Genomic DNA, 20146 nt, shown 5'->3' on the forward strand with positions numbered 1-20146 from the left:
CCTCAAACTGTCAAGAAATATAAAATAGTTTATTATTTCTCAATAAATATGTTAAAATTATAAATAACGGTTTTCTAACCTAAAATTGTCTAGCCTTAAAAGAATTAATTTGTTTTAAATGAATTAATTCGAATTATCAATTAGAATACTGGTAATATAACCTCAGACTGAATAATAATTTATAATATTATTCTTTTCGAATATCTCCCTCTTAATTACAAGAAATAATTTTTGTTGAAAATATCATTTTCTTATTAAATAAAAAGTAAAATTTTGCATATAAATATCAATTCTTAATTAAATGTAATTTTTTTACCAAGTTTATTAATATTTAAATTAAAAATAAGAAAAACTCACCCATTACAGACATATAAATTTATTCTACCTGATTTTTTTCAATTAAATAGTACAAATAATTAAATATTCTTTTGTTTTCAAAAACTTTTCTTCCCACACTGCGAACAAATCTGCGAAGAGAAATATTTTTACGTTTTCATTATTTTTCGTAAAACTTCGTTAAAATGCTCAAACTCAGGAGATCGGCTCTTCAGTATCATATGATCAACAATTCGTTGTCGTATCTGCAAGAAAGAAAAAAAAATAAAAGTTTGAATGAGAAAAAAAAAATATTTTTTTTAACACAAGAACGGGTATAATTACTTTTCTATTTTGATCTTCATCACCATATTTTTGTGATAAATTCCACAAATTAACGGACAATTGTGCCATTGTTGATTGTTGTAAATCTGCTCTTATTATCATACGAATAAATAAATCTAAAGCTAGTGTTGATTGTTTTTCCAATTGTTCGATTGTGCCCAAATATTTTAAATGTGTTAAAATTTCATGAAGCACCTTCGATGATATTTTATTTACTTCGACAATGAATTTTTGATCTGAACCATAAAGCCGATCATTTGAATCCACCTAAAATTTAATAAAATTTAATTTAATTATTTAAATACAATATAATAAATTTATTTTCTATTTTTTTAAATGTAAGGTGCCATACCCCCCTACCCCTAAAGCGTTACGTAATTTAAGTATGGCTTCTAATGAAAATAAAAGTAAAAATACTTTGAAATTCAGTAATATTAAAACAAATATATATGCAATTTTATAAATAAAAATTCAAACCTTGTCAACATGATATGGATAATTTTCTTGAGTGTAAGTACTCAAAAGATCTAGAACTCGTAGATAGAGATAATATTTCGTTGATGAATGTTCTTCAAAGCAACGTTGAATAGCATTTAAAAGGCCTCGCATCAAGTACAAAACTCCGTGTTCAGGACTGTCCTTTTTTACAGAACATTTGAAAAAATCAAAATAATTTTTCTCATAAAAGACTTTAAAAAAAATTAAAAAATATTCATACTAGCGGAAATTAATATAAATTTACTTACTGGAACAACAAGAAGTGTCGATAAAAAATTCGAAAGATAGGAAAGCAAACATGGTTCCGTACTTTTTTGCCTCCCATCGACATCAATTGTTTTCGGCATTTCTGGAACCAGACTCAATGCCGCTTTGAAAGATGCATCGGCTATGAAAGTTTATAATTATTAATGACTTTTTTGACCTTATAATCGTAATATTTTTGTAATATTACTAAGATTTCTTCGAAAGATTGATTCAAGAAAACGAATTATTAAAAATTATTTAAAAGAAAAATAAATATTTCTAATCTATGTAGGTATTATGGTTAAAAAGAAAAATTTTCCTACCTTGACCTAAACACTGATTGAGAAGTGAAACTTGACCGGAAAGAAGATATAATTGAAGTCGTGAATGAACCGATGATAATGATGGAATTGTAATAAAACAAAAAGCCGCACAAGCTCGAACAAATGCCGAAGTTCGACGCGTGTGATGTCCACGTACAATTTTTCTAGTGTCAACAGCCAATCTATTGACACACTAAAAAAAAATAAAATTTACCACTTTCTAATTACTTGAAAACATAATTATTAATTTTTTCCCCTTTTTTAAAGGACGTGTGAAAATTTCTAAAACGGGAAAAAATAATTTAAAAACGTTAAAAAAAATTTAAAATTTTATACCTGGACCAATTGAACATGAACAGCGTCTAGATTTGGAAAAGCGGCTCTTGCCTCAACATAAAAATTCAATTGCTTCTCAAAATCACGGCCAAAATCGATTCGCTGAACGAGGCCGCAAATTAAATTTCCAATTTGTCGTTTCTCATCTTCCACAGTCAATGCACTGAAATTTTTTAGGACAAAATAATAATAAATTAAGAGATAAAATATTTTTCCTCTTATTACTTATTAATTAGTTTTTAAAAAAGTAAACTTTTAAATCACTTACCTAACAGAATCATGGATAATTTTCATAATAAACATAAGAGCATTGATTACAATTGGATCTGTAATTGGTCCATTTTGAGAGCCAAATCCATCGACAATTATTTTACATACATCAACTTTAATACTCTCCTTATGAAAGAGGTCCAATAGTGGTAGAAAATTATTCTGCAGCAAATTATGAGAAAAACGAAACAATTTTTAATCACTTACATTTTTTTTGGTTTTGAAAATTTTTATTAAAAAAAAATAATTGTAATGTATTTTCAGTTTTTTTTAGATTCTGTGCATAGTAGTATAGCTATGCCGCTTCTGGATAATATCGGTAATGCAGATTCCTACTTACCGACCACGAGGGTAATTTACCGGCCGTTGGTGGGGTACCTGATTTGCATATATTTAAATTATACATACATTATACATTGCATATCATTATATTATCAATTGTCTTAAATTATTACAATTGGTTTTTACTGTATTCCAGATTTTCAAGTATCTTGATACTTTTCCCTCTTATTCTTGAAGGTGTAGAGTTAGTTGTGGACAACAAGATCATCACCAACTTCATACTCTTTGCTCCTTCTCCTATCGTTGTAGACAAGACAGAAGAAGAAGAAGAGTTAGCTGAGTACAACATTTTCTATTTATATACTTCTTTTTTTCAAGTTTTATTTTAATTAATTTATTTGTTTATTTATCATGGCTCACCGAAAATCTAATAATCGAATAGTAGTCAATCCATATGCAAGAGTAGTCGAAAGAGTAAACAAAAGAGTATTATCTCAAGACAGCATTGATGAAATTTGTGAGGTCTCACAAACTTTCATTGACGTTGTCCATGTTGAATTGAGATCTATTGCATCTGAAGAAGTCAATGCTCGTTTCAAAACAGCATGTGAGTGGCATAAAAAGTGTAAGGCACACTTTGCTTTATTAACAAGGTTCGCTAAACGTTATATAATGCAGGGTTCTCATAATAATAAAAGAATTGAAAATTTGCTAAAACAACTTAAATTTTATGAATGCCAGTTAGATAACATTATGGAACTTGCACAAACTAAGAAACATGGAGCTGGAATAGATAAATCGAATGAAAAAATTAAATGGGTAGTTACTAACAGGGCTTTTAACAATAGACTTCAAGATGGAAGTATTATAAATATTTCACATTTAGATATCAATGATTTCTTAGATGATGCTAATTCAGTTTTTAAAGATCAGGTAGAACGAGCATTAAGAGATGGTCCATTAAAAGTATACACAGTTTTTGTTGCTAAGTATAAACAAGTTCTGTCTGATAATACTACAGTTTTTGATATAAAAACCTTTATTGCTAGTACGAAAGAAATTTTTCCTACAACTCATTTAGATGTTTTGTATAATGAAAATTTTAAACAAGTAACGCTTCGCCTTTGTGAAGATTTTGAAGAAAAAGATTCAAATTGACGACTTGATTCAATTCAAAGATTAGATGTAAATTTTAATAGATACAACCCCATGAAGGCTGGTTCTTTTATAGATTAAAGCTTATTACTTCCTAAAACAGATTCTTCATCTATGGGAGGTAATAATACAGAGATTGTTCAAAATCATAAACTTCTGAGCATTGGATGTTATCTAAAATTTAATGAACAAAGACTAAGGTTAGAGACCATTGTCACCTAACTGGTAAATACCGAGGTGTAGCTCATCAATATTGCAACCTAAACTATCAGGAATTGAATACTATTCTTGTTGTTTTTCATAATTTGAGTGGTTATGATGCTCACTTTATTATAGAAGCCATTGCGAATGAGTTTGAAGGTAAAATTGATCTCCTTCCTATTACCGAAGAAAAATATATTAGCTTCACAAAACATTTCCCAGAAAATGGTATAAAATTTAAATTCATTGATTCATTTCGATTCATGGCATCATCTTTGGACAAATTGGCCTCATATCTATCAAATTATTCAATAGTACATTCCGAATTTGAGTCTTATAATGTTAAAACGATTCAGTTATTAACACGCAAAGGAATTTTTCCATATGAGTTCTTCGACAATAGATCGAAATTAAACGAGACACATCTACCTCCAAAAGAGAAATTTTACAGTACCCTAAATGATTCTCATATAAGCGATGAAGATTATCGTCATTCACAAGAGGTTTGGTCTGCTTTTAATTGTCAATATCTCTACGAGTATGTTTATTTGTATATGAAAACTGATATTTTACTACTCGCAGATTTCAGTTTGTTGAAAGTGGTATTAGAGGGGGGATTAGCCAATGTTCAAACAGATATACTCATGCCAATAATCCGTACATGAAAAATTATAATGAAAATGAAGATCCATCTTATATTGTATATTTGGATGCTAATAACCTTTATGGTTGGCTATGATTCAAGCACTTGCAGATATTGTTATGTTTGTTAAAAGTGGTATTAGAGGGGGGATTAGCCAATGTTCAAACAGATATGCTCATGCCAATAATCCGTACATGAAAAATTATAATGAAAATGAAGATCCATCTTATATTGTATATTTGGATGCTAATAACCTTAATGGTTGGCTATGATTCAAGCACTTGCAGATATTGATATTGTTATGTTTGTTGAAAGTGGTATTAGAGGGGGATTAGCCAATGTTCAAACAGATATGCTCATGCCAATAATCCGTACATGAAAAATTATAATGAAAATGAAGATCCATCTTATATTGTATATTTGGATGCTAATAACCTTTATGGTTGGCTATGATTCAAGCACTTGCAGATATTGTTATGTTTGTTGAAAGTGGTATTAGAGGGGGGATTAGCCAATGTTCAAACAGATATGCTCATGCCAATAATCCGTACATGAAAAATTATAATGAAAATGAAGATCCATCTTATATTGTATATTTGGATGCTAATAACCTTTATGGTTGGCTATGATTCAAGCACTTGCAGATATTGATATTGTTATGTTTGTTGAAAGTGGTATTAGAGGGGGGATTAGCCAATGTTCAAACAGATATGCTCATGCCAATAATCCGTACATGAAAAATTATAATGAAAATGAAGATCCATCTTATATTGTATATTTGGATGCTAATAACCTTTATGGTTGGCTATGATTCAAGCACTTGCAGATATTGATATTGTTATGTTTGTTGAAAGTGGTATTAGAGGGGGGATTAGCCAATGTTCAAACAGATATGCTCATGCCAATAATCCGTACATGAAAAATTATAATGAAAATGAAGATCCATCTTATATTGTATATTTGGATGCTAATAACCTTTATGGTTGGCTATGATTCAAGCACTTCCCTATGGTGGTTTTGAGTGGGTAAAAGATGTAGATAGATCTTTTAACTTTAATATCGGTAATGATTCAGATTTTGGTTATATATTAGAAGTTGATTTAGAATATCCACATGATCTACATTAAAGTCATAGTGACTTACCATTTTGTCCAGAACACTCAAAACCACCTGGATCAAAACAAGAGAAATTGCTCACTACCCTCCTACCAAAACAAAAGTATATTCTCCATTATCGTGCGCTTCAACAAGCAATAGAGAGTGGTCTTAAACTCACTCAAATTCATCGAGTTTTAAAATTTAAACAATCTGCATGGTTGAAGCGTTATATCGATTTTAATACCGACATGCGAACAAATGCAAAAATTGAGTTTGAAAAAAATCTCTTCAAACTTATGAACAATGCAGATTATGGTAAGACAATGGAGAATGTACGAAAACGTGTTGATGTAAAACTTGTAACAAAATGGGAGGGTAGGTATGGAGCAGAGGCTCTCATCTAGAAACCAAACTTCCACACACGAGCTATTTTCAATGAAAACTTGGTTGCTGTGGAACTTAACAAAACTAAAGTGCTTATGAATAAACCAATCTATATTGGACTTAGCGTTTTGGATATATCTAAAACATTGATGTATGATTTTCATTAAACAAAACTTAACAAAACTAAAGTGCTTATGAATAAACCAATCTATATTGGACTTAGCGTTTTGGATATATCTAAAACATTGATGTATGATTTTCATTATAAATATATGAGAAACAAGTATAGTAAAAATTGTAAATTGCTCTACACTGATACTGACAGCCTTATTTATAAAATTAAATGTACAGATATCTACTCTGATATGAAAGCAGATATTTGTAAATTTGATACATCTGATTATACTGCTAATAATGTATATGAAATTCCGCAAGCTAACAAAAAAGTCTTAGGACTCATGAAAGATGAGTGTAATGGACGAATAATAACAGAATTTGTTAGTTTACGAAGTAAAATGTATAGTATTCGTGTGGAGGAAGAAGATTTTTTGAAAAAAGCAAAAGGTGTCAAGACGGTAGTTGTGAAAAAATCTATTACTTTCAATGATTACGTGTACTGTCTAAGGAACATTAAAATACAAACTAGAGTACAATATTCTATAAGATCAAAACTACATAATGTACATACACAAAAACAGACAAAAATAGCATTGAGTCCTTATGACGATAAAAGACGTCTTTTAGACTTGTACAAAAAGACGTCCTATACATGTTCTATGTCTTGGCCATTAGATGTCTTTAAGATGTCTAAAAGACGTCTTTTTCATTCAACATTTGAAAATAGAAAAATTTGCATAAATAGAAAATATATATTATTTTCTAAGTTCAACTTGGACTTATAGAAACTAATCAATGCAAAAGTGATTGGAATTTTTCTAAGTTTAATTCATTTAAGTGAGATCGTTAACTTTGTAGAGGTTCGTATCTGTCTTGAACGGCTGAGGTGCCGGAATTTTTTATTATTTCTCCACATTGTATTAAAAAAAATAAAATTAAAATAAATTTAATACAATATTACTGAGTTTCAACTTAGAAAATGTTAAAAAAGAAATGTTTATTTAAGATCTGAAGAAATGTAAAAAGAAGGAATCTAAAAGACGTCTTTTAGACGTCCCTTTTATGTCTTTTAGACGTCCAAAAAACGTCTTTAAGACGTACTTTAGACGTCCTTTCTTATGTCTTTTAGACGTCTTTTGAACGTCTTTTGGACCAGACATAGAACGTTTTTTAGACGTCTTTTAGATGACTCAGAGACATTACAATCATTGTCCCCGAATTGTCCGCGGACGTCTTTTAGACGTCCCTATGCCCACTGGGTTGATATACCTACTCCTTTATTATTATATGCTTGAAAATTTTTTTTTCTTTAACTTTAATAAAAATTTACATATACAATTTTATATAAAATTCAATTAATTTAAAAATTGTTTAAAATATAAAGGTAGAATAATAAAAGAAGCAATTTGAAAGTAATTTTTTTTATTATTATAAGCCTTTAAATATTTACATAATTTTTATAGTATAATCTTATAATATTTTATTCAAATCCAATAACATTAAATTTGCCACCAATATATTTTAATCACAACTTCTCCGACTGTACGGCTTCTTCCATCATTGTGAAGAAGGTAGGGTCAGCTTCAAATAGTTTTGCGAACCTTGCCGGCAGAAAAGTTGTTAATGCAGCATCCAAGTCTACTACAATCCTAGAACCATATTTGGTCTGCACCTTGTTTATTTTAGTTACGTTGTATAACTCATTCACAGTCAACTCAGAAAGCGGCTTCGTTGGCAGAAATCTCTTCATGCGACCAATGGCGTTGACTTTTTGGAAGTCCATTGTTTTAATATCTGTAAGCAAAGAAAAAAGATGGATTTTTAATATTAAATTTATAAAACTAATTTGAAATACAAAATGTTTCAATGAAAGAAAGAAAATTTACCTACCAAATGAGTAGATGATGCTGTATTTGTTAAAACTGCTAGTACTGCTAATGTTGCTGTAGATGCTGAAGCTGTTGGTACTGTTGATACTGCTGAAGCTGCTGCTGCTGGAAATTTAAATAGAAGTGTCGAACCGTTGCCCACTCTTTTACCCCCACTTTAACGACTGCGCACGCAACTGCCTCCACTTTAAGTTAAAAAGAAGAGTCATTTAGAAGACGTGTTCAAACTCGCATGAAAATGACGTCACTAAAATGTTTCTAAAAAAAGTGTCTTTGTCATTATCTACAGGCAGGTTAAAACCTGTCTGAAGGTTTATTAGACAATGTCTTTATTCTATTCAAGATGCAGGTTGAAACATGCTTTAAGATATTCAAACAATACTATTGTTATCATGGAAAAAGACAAGTTGAAACTTGCTTACATATTTTTGGACAATATATTTATTCCTATGGTGCTATAGTACCAGGGAAGAACGCTGCAACAGTCAGACAGACAGGTCTGATGCATGGAACTTTCACTCACTTAACGCGGTAACCGTACGCGCACTTTTGCTGCGCACTGGGCCTTACCACAGCACCCACCACCACACACTCCCACTACCCACAACGCCTGCTCGGTATCTCGCGAACGCTTAATCCCTCGGGGTTCTCTATACCGTTTTTGAAATTTCTAGTTTATACTAAGTGGGTGGTGGTGGATGGTAGTATTAGAAATATACATATAAAGGAAAAAAGTTGGTGGGAGGGGGGTGGTTAACTAAGAGCAATGTATTTTACACAGGTGAGTGGGTGGTGGGAGGGGGGTGTTGCAAAGAAAAAAAATGTATGCAAATTAGGTTGAATGTAAAAAGAGGGTGGGGTGAAAGTGGGTGGTGTTTGCATATTATACGTCCAAAAGGATGGATAGTGGGTGGAATTTGCATAAACTAAAAGGGTTAACAATGAAAATTGAATAATAAACTATAGAAAACGTATGCAAATTAAAAGGGTTAACTAATTTAAATATATGCAAATCAGGTACCCCACCAACGCTCGGTAACTTTTCCATATATTTAAATATATGTAAATTAAAAGGGTTAACTAATTTACATATATGCAAATCAGGTACCCCACTAACGGCCTGTAAATTACCCTCGCGGTCGATAAGTAGGAATCTACATTACCCATATACCCACAAACGCCCGGTAACTTACCCTCGCGGTCGGTAAGTAGGAATCTGCATTACCGATATTATCCAGAACCGGCATAGCTATACTACTGTGCATATTTTTTTAATAATGTCAAGCGACTAGTGCCTCACAAGGATTTATTAATTTTTTTTCGTTTTTTCTCCTTTTTCATTTACAGAAAAGGAGAAATCGACTTAAAATATAAAAAATATATATTATATAGGATATAATATATATTATATATAAAATATAATATAAATATTATATTTTCTAAAAAATTAAAAATTTTGGAGATGTTAGAAATATATTAAAAATATAGAATATATAAAAAATATATAATATATAAAAGTATATAAAAAATATCGTTTTAAAGCTGAATATAATGTAATTTAATTCAATAAAAACTTAAAAATTCCAAACCTAAAATAGTTTTTTCAAAACAAAAATTTCTTCCTAAAATAAAAATTTTTTTTTATTATAATTATAAAATTTGAAAAATTCTCACCATAATCAACAATGATTCGAAGTCCTGTGTGTGAGCGACAATTTTCTCGACAATTGTTTGTAACTGTGGATAGAATTGTTCAAAAATTCGATTTGATCCCAAATGATTGATAATTGCTCCCAAAAATTGATTTAGTTCCGTTACCTACGAACATTAAATTTAAAAAAAGAAATTACCAATTTTTCGTTAATTTTTCAACTTTTAAAATTTTTTTTTAAAAATGAAAAAAAAATTTATTTTTTATAAAATATATCAAATTTTAAATATCAAGTTTCTTAAGCCGCATCAACTTACGGAAAAATGAATAACTGTAAATTGAATCCAAATTTCAGTGCAATACATAAATTTCGTCGAATCTTTGAGGCTCGCCAAATATTTCCAAACTGCATTTAAAACCATTTGACAATCATCTTTCGATGGGGGTTCTTTTACAAAAGATTCGCCCAAATTCCGATAGAGAAGATATTGAGGAAATCCTAACAAAAATTATAAAAATTTATAAATTTATAAAAAGTTTATAAAATTATAAAAAATTTATAAAAATTTATAAAAAATTTATAAATTTATAAAAAATGTATAATTCTTTAAAAAATGTATAAAGTTATGAAACATTTATTAAAAAAATGTACTTATTTATAAAAATAAATAATGTTGTTTTAGAAACAAACAAAAACAAAAAAAAACATTTTTTATTAATATTAAAAAAAAAATAATAAAATAAAATTATTAAAACAAAAAAAATTTATTATTTAATTAATAAATTTCCAATTATAAATTTCTTTATACTGTTACCATCATCTTCACAAGTTGTCACCAAATTTACAAATTCCATCGATCTTTCTGCAATGTATGATGCTTTGAACGACGTTAATGCAGTGTTTATTAATAATCCTCTAAAAAAAGACGAAAAATATATTTTTAGAATTCTATAATAATATTTTTAATATTAGAAAAAAAAATTATTGCCTCTGGCCGTAGGCGTTAAGGCGCTTACAAACACAAATAAAGGCCAAAGGTTCGATCCCCCCAAGGATAATTGATAAATTTATAAATATTAACTACTTTTTGTTCTTACTATCATTTTAATATTAATTTTTTTTATTTATTTAAGAAAATTAATATTATTTGATTTAAAAAAACATTTTATTATTAGAAAATATTTAATATTTTTGTTATACTTAGAAAATATTTTTTTAAGTAACAAAAAAATTTTATTTAAAAATATTAAAATAAATAAAATAATATAATAAATAAAAATAATTTACTTATATAAAAATTTTATTTTCCCAAACCTTTTTGGCATTAATTTGCAGCGTGAAATAATTTCAGTCATTAAATTATCGGTTGCGGTTGCAGCGACAATTTCCAATATCCATTCAAGAGCCGGTGTATAAAGATTCAAATAAGAATGAAAAGAAATATTTTGCTTGATCAATTCAATTTTCATCGATGGCGTGAATAGTTGTTGAAATGTGCAAAGAAAATCGTAAAAATTCTCCTTTGCAAATTCAAAATCTGTATTTTTATTTAATGCCAATCCAACGCGACACAAATAGCAACGAGCGTAAACTGCAATCAATGGATTGCCAATACCGCGAATCATTCGTGTCATTCTTTTTAGTGCTGTCACTGCTTCGCTGCAAAATTTAAAAAAAAAATTTTTTTATTGACTTTGGTCGTGGGTGTAAAGGCGCTTGTAAATGTAAATGAGGGTTTAAGGTTCGATCCCGCACAAGAATTTAATTTTTTTTCTTTCGTTTTTTCTCTTTTTTTATTTAGAAAAAGACAAAAATCGAATGAAAATATAATTAAAAAAATATTTTGATTTCTTTACTTAAATTTTCTGATTCTATTTATTTAGGTAAATAATTCTTTTGGTTTTTCTTTCTTTCTTACCTTGTAGTAAGGAAATTATACGATTTAATAATTGCCATTTCAACAAAAAGTCTCGGCACCAATTCTCGAATTGAGGCAATTTTATAGAACCAATTTTGACAAGTTTCCTTTGCATTCTCCGGAACCATATCCGGTGTAAAATTTTCCGGCAAGCTTGCACTTTTACTCCCAGGTCTAAATTGATGCAAAAAAAGTTTTTTTTTTGAAAAAAATATTTCGTTAGTGACAAGAAAAATACGGAACCGTTCATTAGAAATTAAAATTCTATAGAAAGTTCCACAAAATTGAAGATTTAAAAATGAAAAGGTCTCTTTATGTATTTTTTAATAACTGAAAAAAAGTTCCGTACAAACTAGAATTTTATTACGAAACAAATCTGCGGAACTTCTATGGAACCGTTCCGAAAAATTTTTCAATATATATATTTTGAAATATTTTAAAATTTTTATACAAAAATAGAGAAAAATATATAAAAATAGAGAAAAAAATTCTCACTTGTTAGATTCGGACTTCATTTTTAATCTTTCATATACGAGTTTACCGAAAATGTCCAAAATGTCAGTGATGAGGACAAATTTACTTGGATAAAAGGCAATGACTGAAGTGTCGCCCAACAATTTTGCGCACTGGAAAAATGTAAATAATTTTCTAAAGTAAGAATTAGGTTAAATTTAATTAATTCTTTCAGTGGAGTTTAGAAGAATTAATGAACTAGTTCCGAAAATTATTAAAATAATAAAAAAGGTAAATTAATGGACTGGTACCGGAAAGTATAACGAACTGCAAACAATTTACTGAACTTGTTCCGTAAAAATGAAATTTAAATTCTTTTAGTTGAATTTAGAAGAATTAATGAACTAGTTCCGAAAATTATTAAAATAATAAAAAAGATAAATTAATTTAATGATTTCTTTCAGTTGAATTTAGAATAATTAATGAAGAAGTTCCGAAAAATATTAAAAGAATAAAAAGGGTAAATTAATTGACTGGTACCGGAAAGTATAATGAACACAAAAAAATTTACTGAACTTGTTCTGTAAAAGTATCTAACCTATAGAATTAACAGAATTATTGAAATAGTTCTAAAAAATGATTGAAGGAATACAAAGAGAAATCAATAAACACCAGAAAAATTGAACAAACTTATTTTAAAAAAAAATTATTGAACTCGTTCCGTAAAAGGTATCTGCCTATATATAGAGAATTAATATAATTAACAAACTAGTTTCAAAAAATTATTAAAGGAATAAAAAGAAAAATTAATAAATTGGTGCCAGAGAAATTTAACAAACTTATTTTAAAAAAAATTTACAGAACTTATTCCGTGAAAGAAACTTAACTAATAGAGTTAACATAATTAACGAACTAGTTCGAGAAACGACTAAATGAATATAAAGACAAATTAATGAACTGGTACGAAAAAACGGCCTTGTTTTTTAAATTACAGAACTTGTTCCGTAAAAAAGATTTCTTTTATACTCTTAATAGAATTAATAAACTACTGTAGAAAAACTATTCAAAGAGTAAAGAAGAAAATAAAAGCCGGTACCAGAAACAATTGAGTAACTCTTTCAAACACAATTTTACTGAACTTGTTCCGTAAATGGTGTGCAATCGAAAAAATTGATAGAATTAATAAACGAGCTTTGATAAATGACTAAAAGAATAAAGACGAAAATTAATTAACTGGTATTAGAAAAATTTAACGAACTTGTTTTAAAAAAAATTTACTGAACTTAGTTCTTTGCACTATCACAACGATGTAATTTTTCTTTGCGAATCATAAGTCACAAAAAAGTACGGAACTTGTTCAGGAAAATGTTTTACCAAGCCTTTTAAGGAAAATTTAGTAGTTTTATTTAGAAAACTATGTAATTTTTCATTACAAATCTCAAGTCACATAAAAATACGGAACTAGTTCAGGAAAATTTACCACTAAAGCCTTTTAAGAAAAATTTATCAGTTTCTTGCGAATCATAAGTCACAAAAAATACGGAACTAGTTCAGAAAAATATTTACTCAGCTTCTTAAGAAAAATTTACCAGTTTCATTTAGTATAAACACTATGACAACGATCTAATTTTTCTTTGTGAATCACAAGTAAAAAAATACAGAACTAGTTCAGGAAAATTTTTTATTAAGCCTTTTAAGGAAAATTTAGTAGTTTTATTTAGAAAACCATGTAATTTTTCATTGCAAATCTCAAGTCATAAAAAATACGGAACTAGTTCAGGAAATTTTTTTTGCGAACCAATTTAACAAAATATTGTGAAATTAGTAAATTTTTTTTCTCTTTTCATACCTGAATTGCAATTTTAAGTGCCTTTACTCGAAAATCCGAGTGCCATGCTTGAACAAGTTCATTATTTAATTGCTCGATTCTTGCCATGTATTCCTGTTGTGATAAATCGAGTAATTGTCGAACGGAACCTTCTTCATATTCATCTAATCTTTCGAGTCTTGTTTTCACTCTATCCACAGTTCCACTTGATTGCACTTTTACAACAACTGTAATTATTTATTAAAATCAATTTCTTTTGTTTATTTAATTATTTAGTTTGACAGTTAGTTAATTATTTATTTTGACATTTACTTTTAATTTTAATTAATTTTAATTTTAATTGAATTATTTAATGTAACCCTTTAATTAATTATTAAACTTTACCATTTCATTTTATTTCATAATTTAATTATTTAATCATTTAATTAATTATTGCATTTATTCATATTATCAATTACTTTTAATTACTTTTTTAATTGAATTATATTATTTCATTTTTTAATCAATTATATTATTACAGGTATTATTTAAGTATTTCAAATTTTTTTAAATGCAAAAAAATTTTCCAAAGAAGAAATGAAAAAGATAAATTTAAAATTCAAAATTAAAATTTCAGGAGTGAATTTTTACGAATTTTTGACCTAATTTTCTGTTTTAAAAATTTTAGGTTCCTTATTGTCATCAATGGGAGAAGAATTTTCTGTTTTCGATTTATTAGCGCGTTCTTTATCCGCTTCAGCTTTATTTAGTAATTCTTCAAAAAAATCCGAAAATTCTTTCCAATTTTTTAATTCACGCGGTTTTTGTGTTGTTAAATTTTCCTCATTCACTGCTGGCACATTATTAATTGCACTTGTAACTTTTTTTAATTTTCTTTTTTCCGAGTGCTTTCGTTTTTTACTCTGTTTCTTTGGCATTTTTTTCCCTTTTGTTTTTACGAAAAGAAAATTTTTTTGAAAATTATTTCAATTTTTAAAAATCTAATATATTATAATTATAAAACTTATACAATTTATTATAATTTTATAGATAGAAATTTTTTTTATCTTTTTTTAAAATTTAAAATTTTTTTATATATTTTTAGTTAAGTGATTTAATTTTAATAGCAACGACGTTTTGTCTCCAAAACGTCTGTTAAGTGCACTAATTCTCGTTTCTTGATTAAAGACGTGATTTCTTCTTTCTATGAGACGAAATTTAAGGGTGGGGGGTAAAAGAGAGTGGGAGGGGGTAAGGGAGATATTTCTAAGTCACACGTTGGTTAGACACTTTTTTTCGCAAAACTTGCAATTTTTCTTGGTTAGTGAAATTATACTCAGAGACGAAAGTGTAAAAGTGCTGTTACTACACTTTTTATTTGATCTTAATGAAATAAAATCTTGGAATTTGTCATCTTGTATTAAATAAAATGAGAATTATACAAAACAATTTTTAACTTATAGAATTTATCATTTCTTTACGAAGTACTATACCTATAATTCGTTTTCTAATCATAAAAATAAAAAAACTTAAAATAATTATAAAACATTAATTACGGAACTGGTTCAGGAAAATTTTAAAATACCTATAAAATGTAGATTACTGGTATTTTTAAAAATCAGATTCCAGAAAATACATTTTTAAGTATGTAAATATGTATTTTATCGAGGATTATAAAAAAATTAAGGAACCGGTTCAGGAAAATTTTAAAATAACTACAAAATGTAGATCAGAAATATTTTTAAAAATCAGATTCCAGAAAAACATTTTTAAGTAAGTAAATATATATACTTTATAAAGGATTACAGAAAAATTAAGGAACCGGTTCAGCAAAATTTTAAAACCATACAAAATTTAGATTTAGAGTTTCGTTTAAATATATTTTTTTTAAATAGTGTAGAATTAACGTTAATTTGTGCTTCATCTACAAGTAACGAAGAAATTACGGAACCGGTTCAGTAAAAACAGTTCAATAAATTTTTTACAAAAACAGTAAAGAAAATATAGTGAAGAACATAAAGTTCAGGAAGATTTATACTAAAATAATCCTTGAAAATTAATCGTAGAACTAATTCAAGAAAATTTCTACTGAACTAGTTCGGTAAAATCTATTTATTCCGTTTGTGAAGAAAAGTTAAGAAATAAGAATAAATACCTCTTTCTCCTCCAGACAGAAAACTTGTGATAATCGACAATTTTTCATTAGTCGTGAATTTATTTAAAATTGTATTTCGTCTTGATGTCCACGGTTCGACTAATTCTTCCGTCTTGTCCTTGATCTTTTTTCCGGTTGATACATTCGATGAGTAATCCCACTAGCAAAGTGAAAAATTGCATTTTGGAAAACAAATTGTTACTAATTTAAATAAAAAAGACTGTTAAAATGAAATTAAGGAACCAGTTCCTGAAATTTTTTTGAAATACTTCTAAAAAGCGGATTATGTCAAATTACCTAAGATTTATTAAAAAAAATATACGGAACTAGTTTTGTAAAATTAAAACAGAACTGGTTCAGGAAAAAAACGCTGAATTTGTTTTTAAAGAACTGGCAAAAGAAAAATGTCAATTGAGTACTTCTTATTACAACTAGTTTAGGAAAATGTATACTGTACTAGTTTTTAAAGAACTGGTTCCGAAAATATTACATAACTTTTTTTTGAAGACTTCATAAAGAAAAAATAATACAGAGTTTGTTTTATTAAAGAACTAAGATAGATAAGTAAATTCATAAAAATCTAGTTTTTAATCAACTGGTTAAGGAAACTTGATCTAGGGCAATTTTTTAAAGAACCGGTCCAGGAAAATTAATACAAAAATAATTTCTTACTGTTTTTACATTTTTTTAAGTTTAAAATTTTTTGAAGTTTAGGAAAATAACGTGAAATTAGTTTTTAATGAACTATTTCTGAAAAAATTTGAAATAACTGCCAATTTTTGAAAAAACTGGTTCAGGAAAAATTATTTCCTGAATTAATAAATTATTTTTGGTATACTTTTACAGAAATAAATAAACTTACTAAAAAATATATTAATTATAATTTTTTTAAATAATGATCATATATACCTCGTCTGTCGCCATTTTGGAAAGTGGATCCAACTCCTCGCGAGCAAATTGAGTGAGCGGATCGGTCCCATCGAGATTGGAATGACCCAATAGGGGATCAGCAAATGTTTTTAAACTCGATGTGGAACTTTGTGTCGGGGTTGGTGTCCTTGTCGAGGAACTGGTGCTTGTGCTTCGTAACGTACCCCGTCGAACAACGCTTCTTCCATCGACAACCTAATATGGGTAATTTTAAAGTATTTTATCATTTAGGCTGTAAAAAGTACAGAACCAGTTCGGGAAAATTCTGCAGAATCTTTGATGATCAATCGAGAATATTATCTTTGACTAATTTATGAAAATAAGGAAAAATTTTATGTATATTTGTAATATATTGTGAATTAACGACAAACTACGGAACCAGGTTCTGGAAACCTAGCCAAAAAAGTTTTTTTTCGACTAATTCAAAGGTAAAGGAATAAAAAATTTGAGTACATTTACATTATATTTTAAATTAACCAGAAACTACAGAACCAGGTTCGTCAAAATTTGTCAATTGACAACAATATACAAATTAAAGAACTAATTCCGGAAAATTTGACAAATACCGAAAAATTATAAAAATATGGAACAAAATTAAAATTTTAATACAAATTAATATAAATAAAATAAAAAAAAATTTGCGGAACCGGTTCTAGATAATATTCAAAATCATCAGAATGTCAACTATAAAAATAATTTCTTACTTATAATTCCAGAAGAAATTGTAAAAACGTTCATTTTTGTTATAATTGGACTTAAGAAAGAATTACAGAACCAGTTCCGAAAAAAATAAAATTTCTAAATGTAAATAAAAAAACGCTTCAAAGTAAATTTAAAAAATGAAAAAATATATGTAACGTTTCAGGTACATTATCACTTTGTATTTCGTTTATAAGAGAAAGTACAGAACTCGTTCCGGAAAATTTTCCAAATGCTTTGAAAGTAGATATTAAAATAGTATTTTGCTTAAACTAGTTCAAAAATAAATATGTAAGAAATTTACGTAATTTTTTATCGTATTTCGAAGTGAAGAAAAATTACGGAACCTTATAGGAAAATTTGACAAATGCTTCCGAAAAGAAGATAAGCCTAAATTTAAATAACAAATATAAAATTTTGTATGTATACTCCAAGATTATATTTTTTACAATAATAAAAATTGAAATTACAGAACTAGTTCGGGAAAACTTTAACGTGTACTTTGACAGCGGACTTAAAAAATCTATTTTTAAAGACTCTGAAGAATATAAATAAATAAATATATATATAAACAATGTGTAGCTTTCTAAATATATAAAATTTAAATATGAAGCAATTTTCTTACATTTTTTATAGAACCAGTTCAGGAAAAATATTTCTATCAATAAAAAAAGATCTAAAGTCAAAAATTCCATATTAAAGTACCAAATTAGTATTTTTTTGAATTACTCCCCCCCTTATTTCATACACCCGAATAAAAAGGAGGGGAGTGGGTAATTTTAAAAAATACTAATTTGGTAGTTTAATTAGGAATTTTTTTTCTACTGAACTGCAATCGGAAAATCGCATCGACTTTGACATCCCCTTATGTTTTATACACTTATTTTTTTATAGGTAATATAATTATTTTTCTTTTAAATACCGATATTATTAATGGCTTTAGGGGATGATCCAATACTTCTTCTAATTGTGGACATTTTGTTGATCCGTATTCATATGTTCGTGAGATCCTGAAAATTTTATTTTTATTTAATTAACCATTTTTTTTACAAAATATATTTTTTTTGATAGGTACTAAGAAAGGAAAATAAATACGCTTACCAATCGATTTCCGCCATTTATTCCCAAATTTTTTTTCTCTATCTATAAATATTATTTTTTACAGTAACAATAAGAATAATAATAAATTTAAATAATATAGCAAATTTTGCATTGTAAATATTTTTTCATCTTTTCAATCACAAATATGATGCTTTTTAGGTTATGAACGAAGAGATTTGTTATTTTATCTTTGGTGCGGAGGAAAAAAATATCAAAATTATGCAGCAAAAAATGTATTTTGTACAAATTTTATTTTTATTTATTATTTTTGTCTTTTTTTTATCTCTTCAAGATAGAAATCATCTGTTTTTTTTTATAAATTTTTGAGATTCGAAACGTCAAATACGAAATCTAACCTAACCTAATTTTTGAAGCTAGGTTCAGTTATGTATATCTTCCTATATTTTCAATAAATAACATTTTCAACGAAATCGTAATTTTCATCAATAAAAATATTCAATAATTTATTAATATTTTATCAATATTCTATTTAATATTTAATATTTTTCGTGAAATTAGATTTTACAAAAAAAAGTTGTTTACTATTTAAAATTTTGGTAATTTTAACATTTTAATGTTGGTTCTCCTGTTAGAAGGGTTGAAAACTGGAAATTTATTTTTCTCTACTTGTAAAATGTAAATAATGAAATGTTACGAAAGTTATACCTTTACTTTTAAACGAAAACGATTAAAAATAATTAGAAGTGCTTAATCTAGATAATAAAATAAAATTTTTTTAAACTATAGACAATAAAAAATTTTCTTAACAGTTTTAGAATAAATATTGAAAATTTTCAAAAACTTTTAAATCTAGTGGAAAATTTAGGTACAGTGGAAATGCATATTTATAAAATAGAAAATAAATAAGTAAATATTGTTATAATATTTATTATTTTTGCGTAGGCAAAAAGTGTTTTTTGCAAATACAATCTCCCGTTTTTAGCGCATAATCTTTCCTCGGTATTGCCTTTTGACACTTTTGTAAAATATCTGCATTTCTAAAAACCCTAAAAACCGAATATCTCGATAGCCATGAACTATTTCTCTAGAGGGGAAGCTCACATCGGTGTATGAATATGGGTACGAGCACCCCCACAATATAATAATTTATAATTAAATTAACTTTCTTATTTTTGTCAAATTTTACTAATTTTTTTCTATCCTAAAAAATATACGTTAATAATAAAAAAACAGTTTTAAAATTATAATTTTCGCGCCAATTTTAATAAAAGTAATTTCTCGGAACTTTTCCAAATTTTGAAAAAATTTCACTAAAATATTCTCTCCCTCTCTCTCTTTCTCTCTTTTAAAAACATGCTCATGGGTTTT

General features: G+C 27.4%; 1 protein-coding gene and 1 long non-coding RNA gene across 2 annotated transcripts; both read right to left on the minus strand.

The window, feature by feature from the left end:
* Nucleotides 1-360: 360 nt before the first annotated feature.
* Nucleotides 361-19186, minus strand: LOC122503976 (VPS35 endosomal protein-sorting factor-like). Its single transcript, XM_043614785.1, has 18 exons — nucleotides 18818-19186; nucleotides 18639-18726; nucleotides 16997-17212; nucleotides 16088-16247; nucleotides 13975-14180; nucleotides 12168-12298; nucleotides 11673-11846; nucleotides 11069-11413; nucleotides 10569-10669; nucleotides 10071-10252; nucleotides 9777-9920; nucleotides 2332-2495; nucleotides 2064-2226; nucleotides 1728-1920; nucleotides 1407-1546; nucleotides 1138-1299; nucleotides 661-927; nucleotides 361-581 (listed from the first exon to the last, which is right to left on the minus strand). The coding sequence occupies exons 1-18, from the start codon at nucleotides 18832-18834 to the stop codon at nucleotides 486-488; spliced, it is 2949 nt and encodes a 982-aa protein (XP_043470720.1). The 5' UTR covers nucleotides 18835-19186; the 3' UTR covers nucleotides 361-485.
* On the minus strand, nucleotides 7619-9443 carry LOC122503978. Its single transcript, XR_006301789.1, has 2 exons — nucleotides 8104-9443; nucleotides 7619-8007 (listed from the first exon to the last, which is right to left on the minus strand). It is a non-coding gene; the product is annotated as an uncharacterized LOC122503978 (long non-coding RNA).
* Nucleotides 19187-20146: the final 960 nt, after the last annotated feature.

This window comes from Leptopilina heterotoma, unplaced genomic scaffold (genome assembly GCF_015476425.1).
Source record: "Leptopilina heterotoma isolate Lh14 unplaced genomic scaffold, ASM1547642v1 Lhet_275, whole genome shotgun sequence".
Taxonomy (NCBI): Eukaryota; Metazoa; Arthropoda; class Insecta; order Hymenoptera; family Figitidae; genus Leptopilina; species Leptopilina heterotoma.

Excerpts from the sequence above, each read along its gene's own strand:
- LOC122503976 (XM_043614785.1), bottom strand. Across the intron at positions 11,414-11,672 it reads TATAATTTCCTTACTACAAG|CGAAGCAGTGACAGCACTAA; the intron begins GTAAGAAAGAAA and ends TAAATTTTGCAG. Across the intron at positions 2,227-2,331 it reads ATTATCCATGATTCTGTTAG|TGCATTGACTGTGGAAGATG; the intron begins GTAAGTGATTTA and ends AAAAAATTTCAG.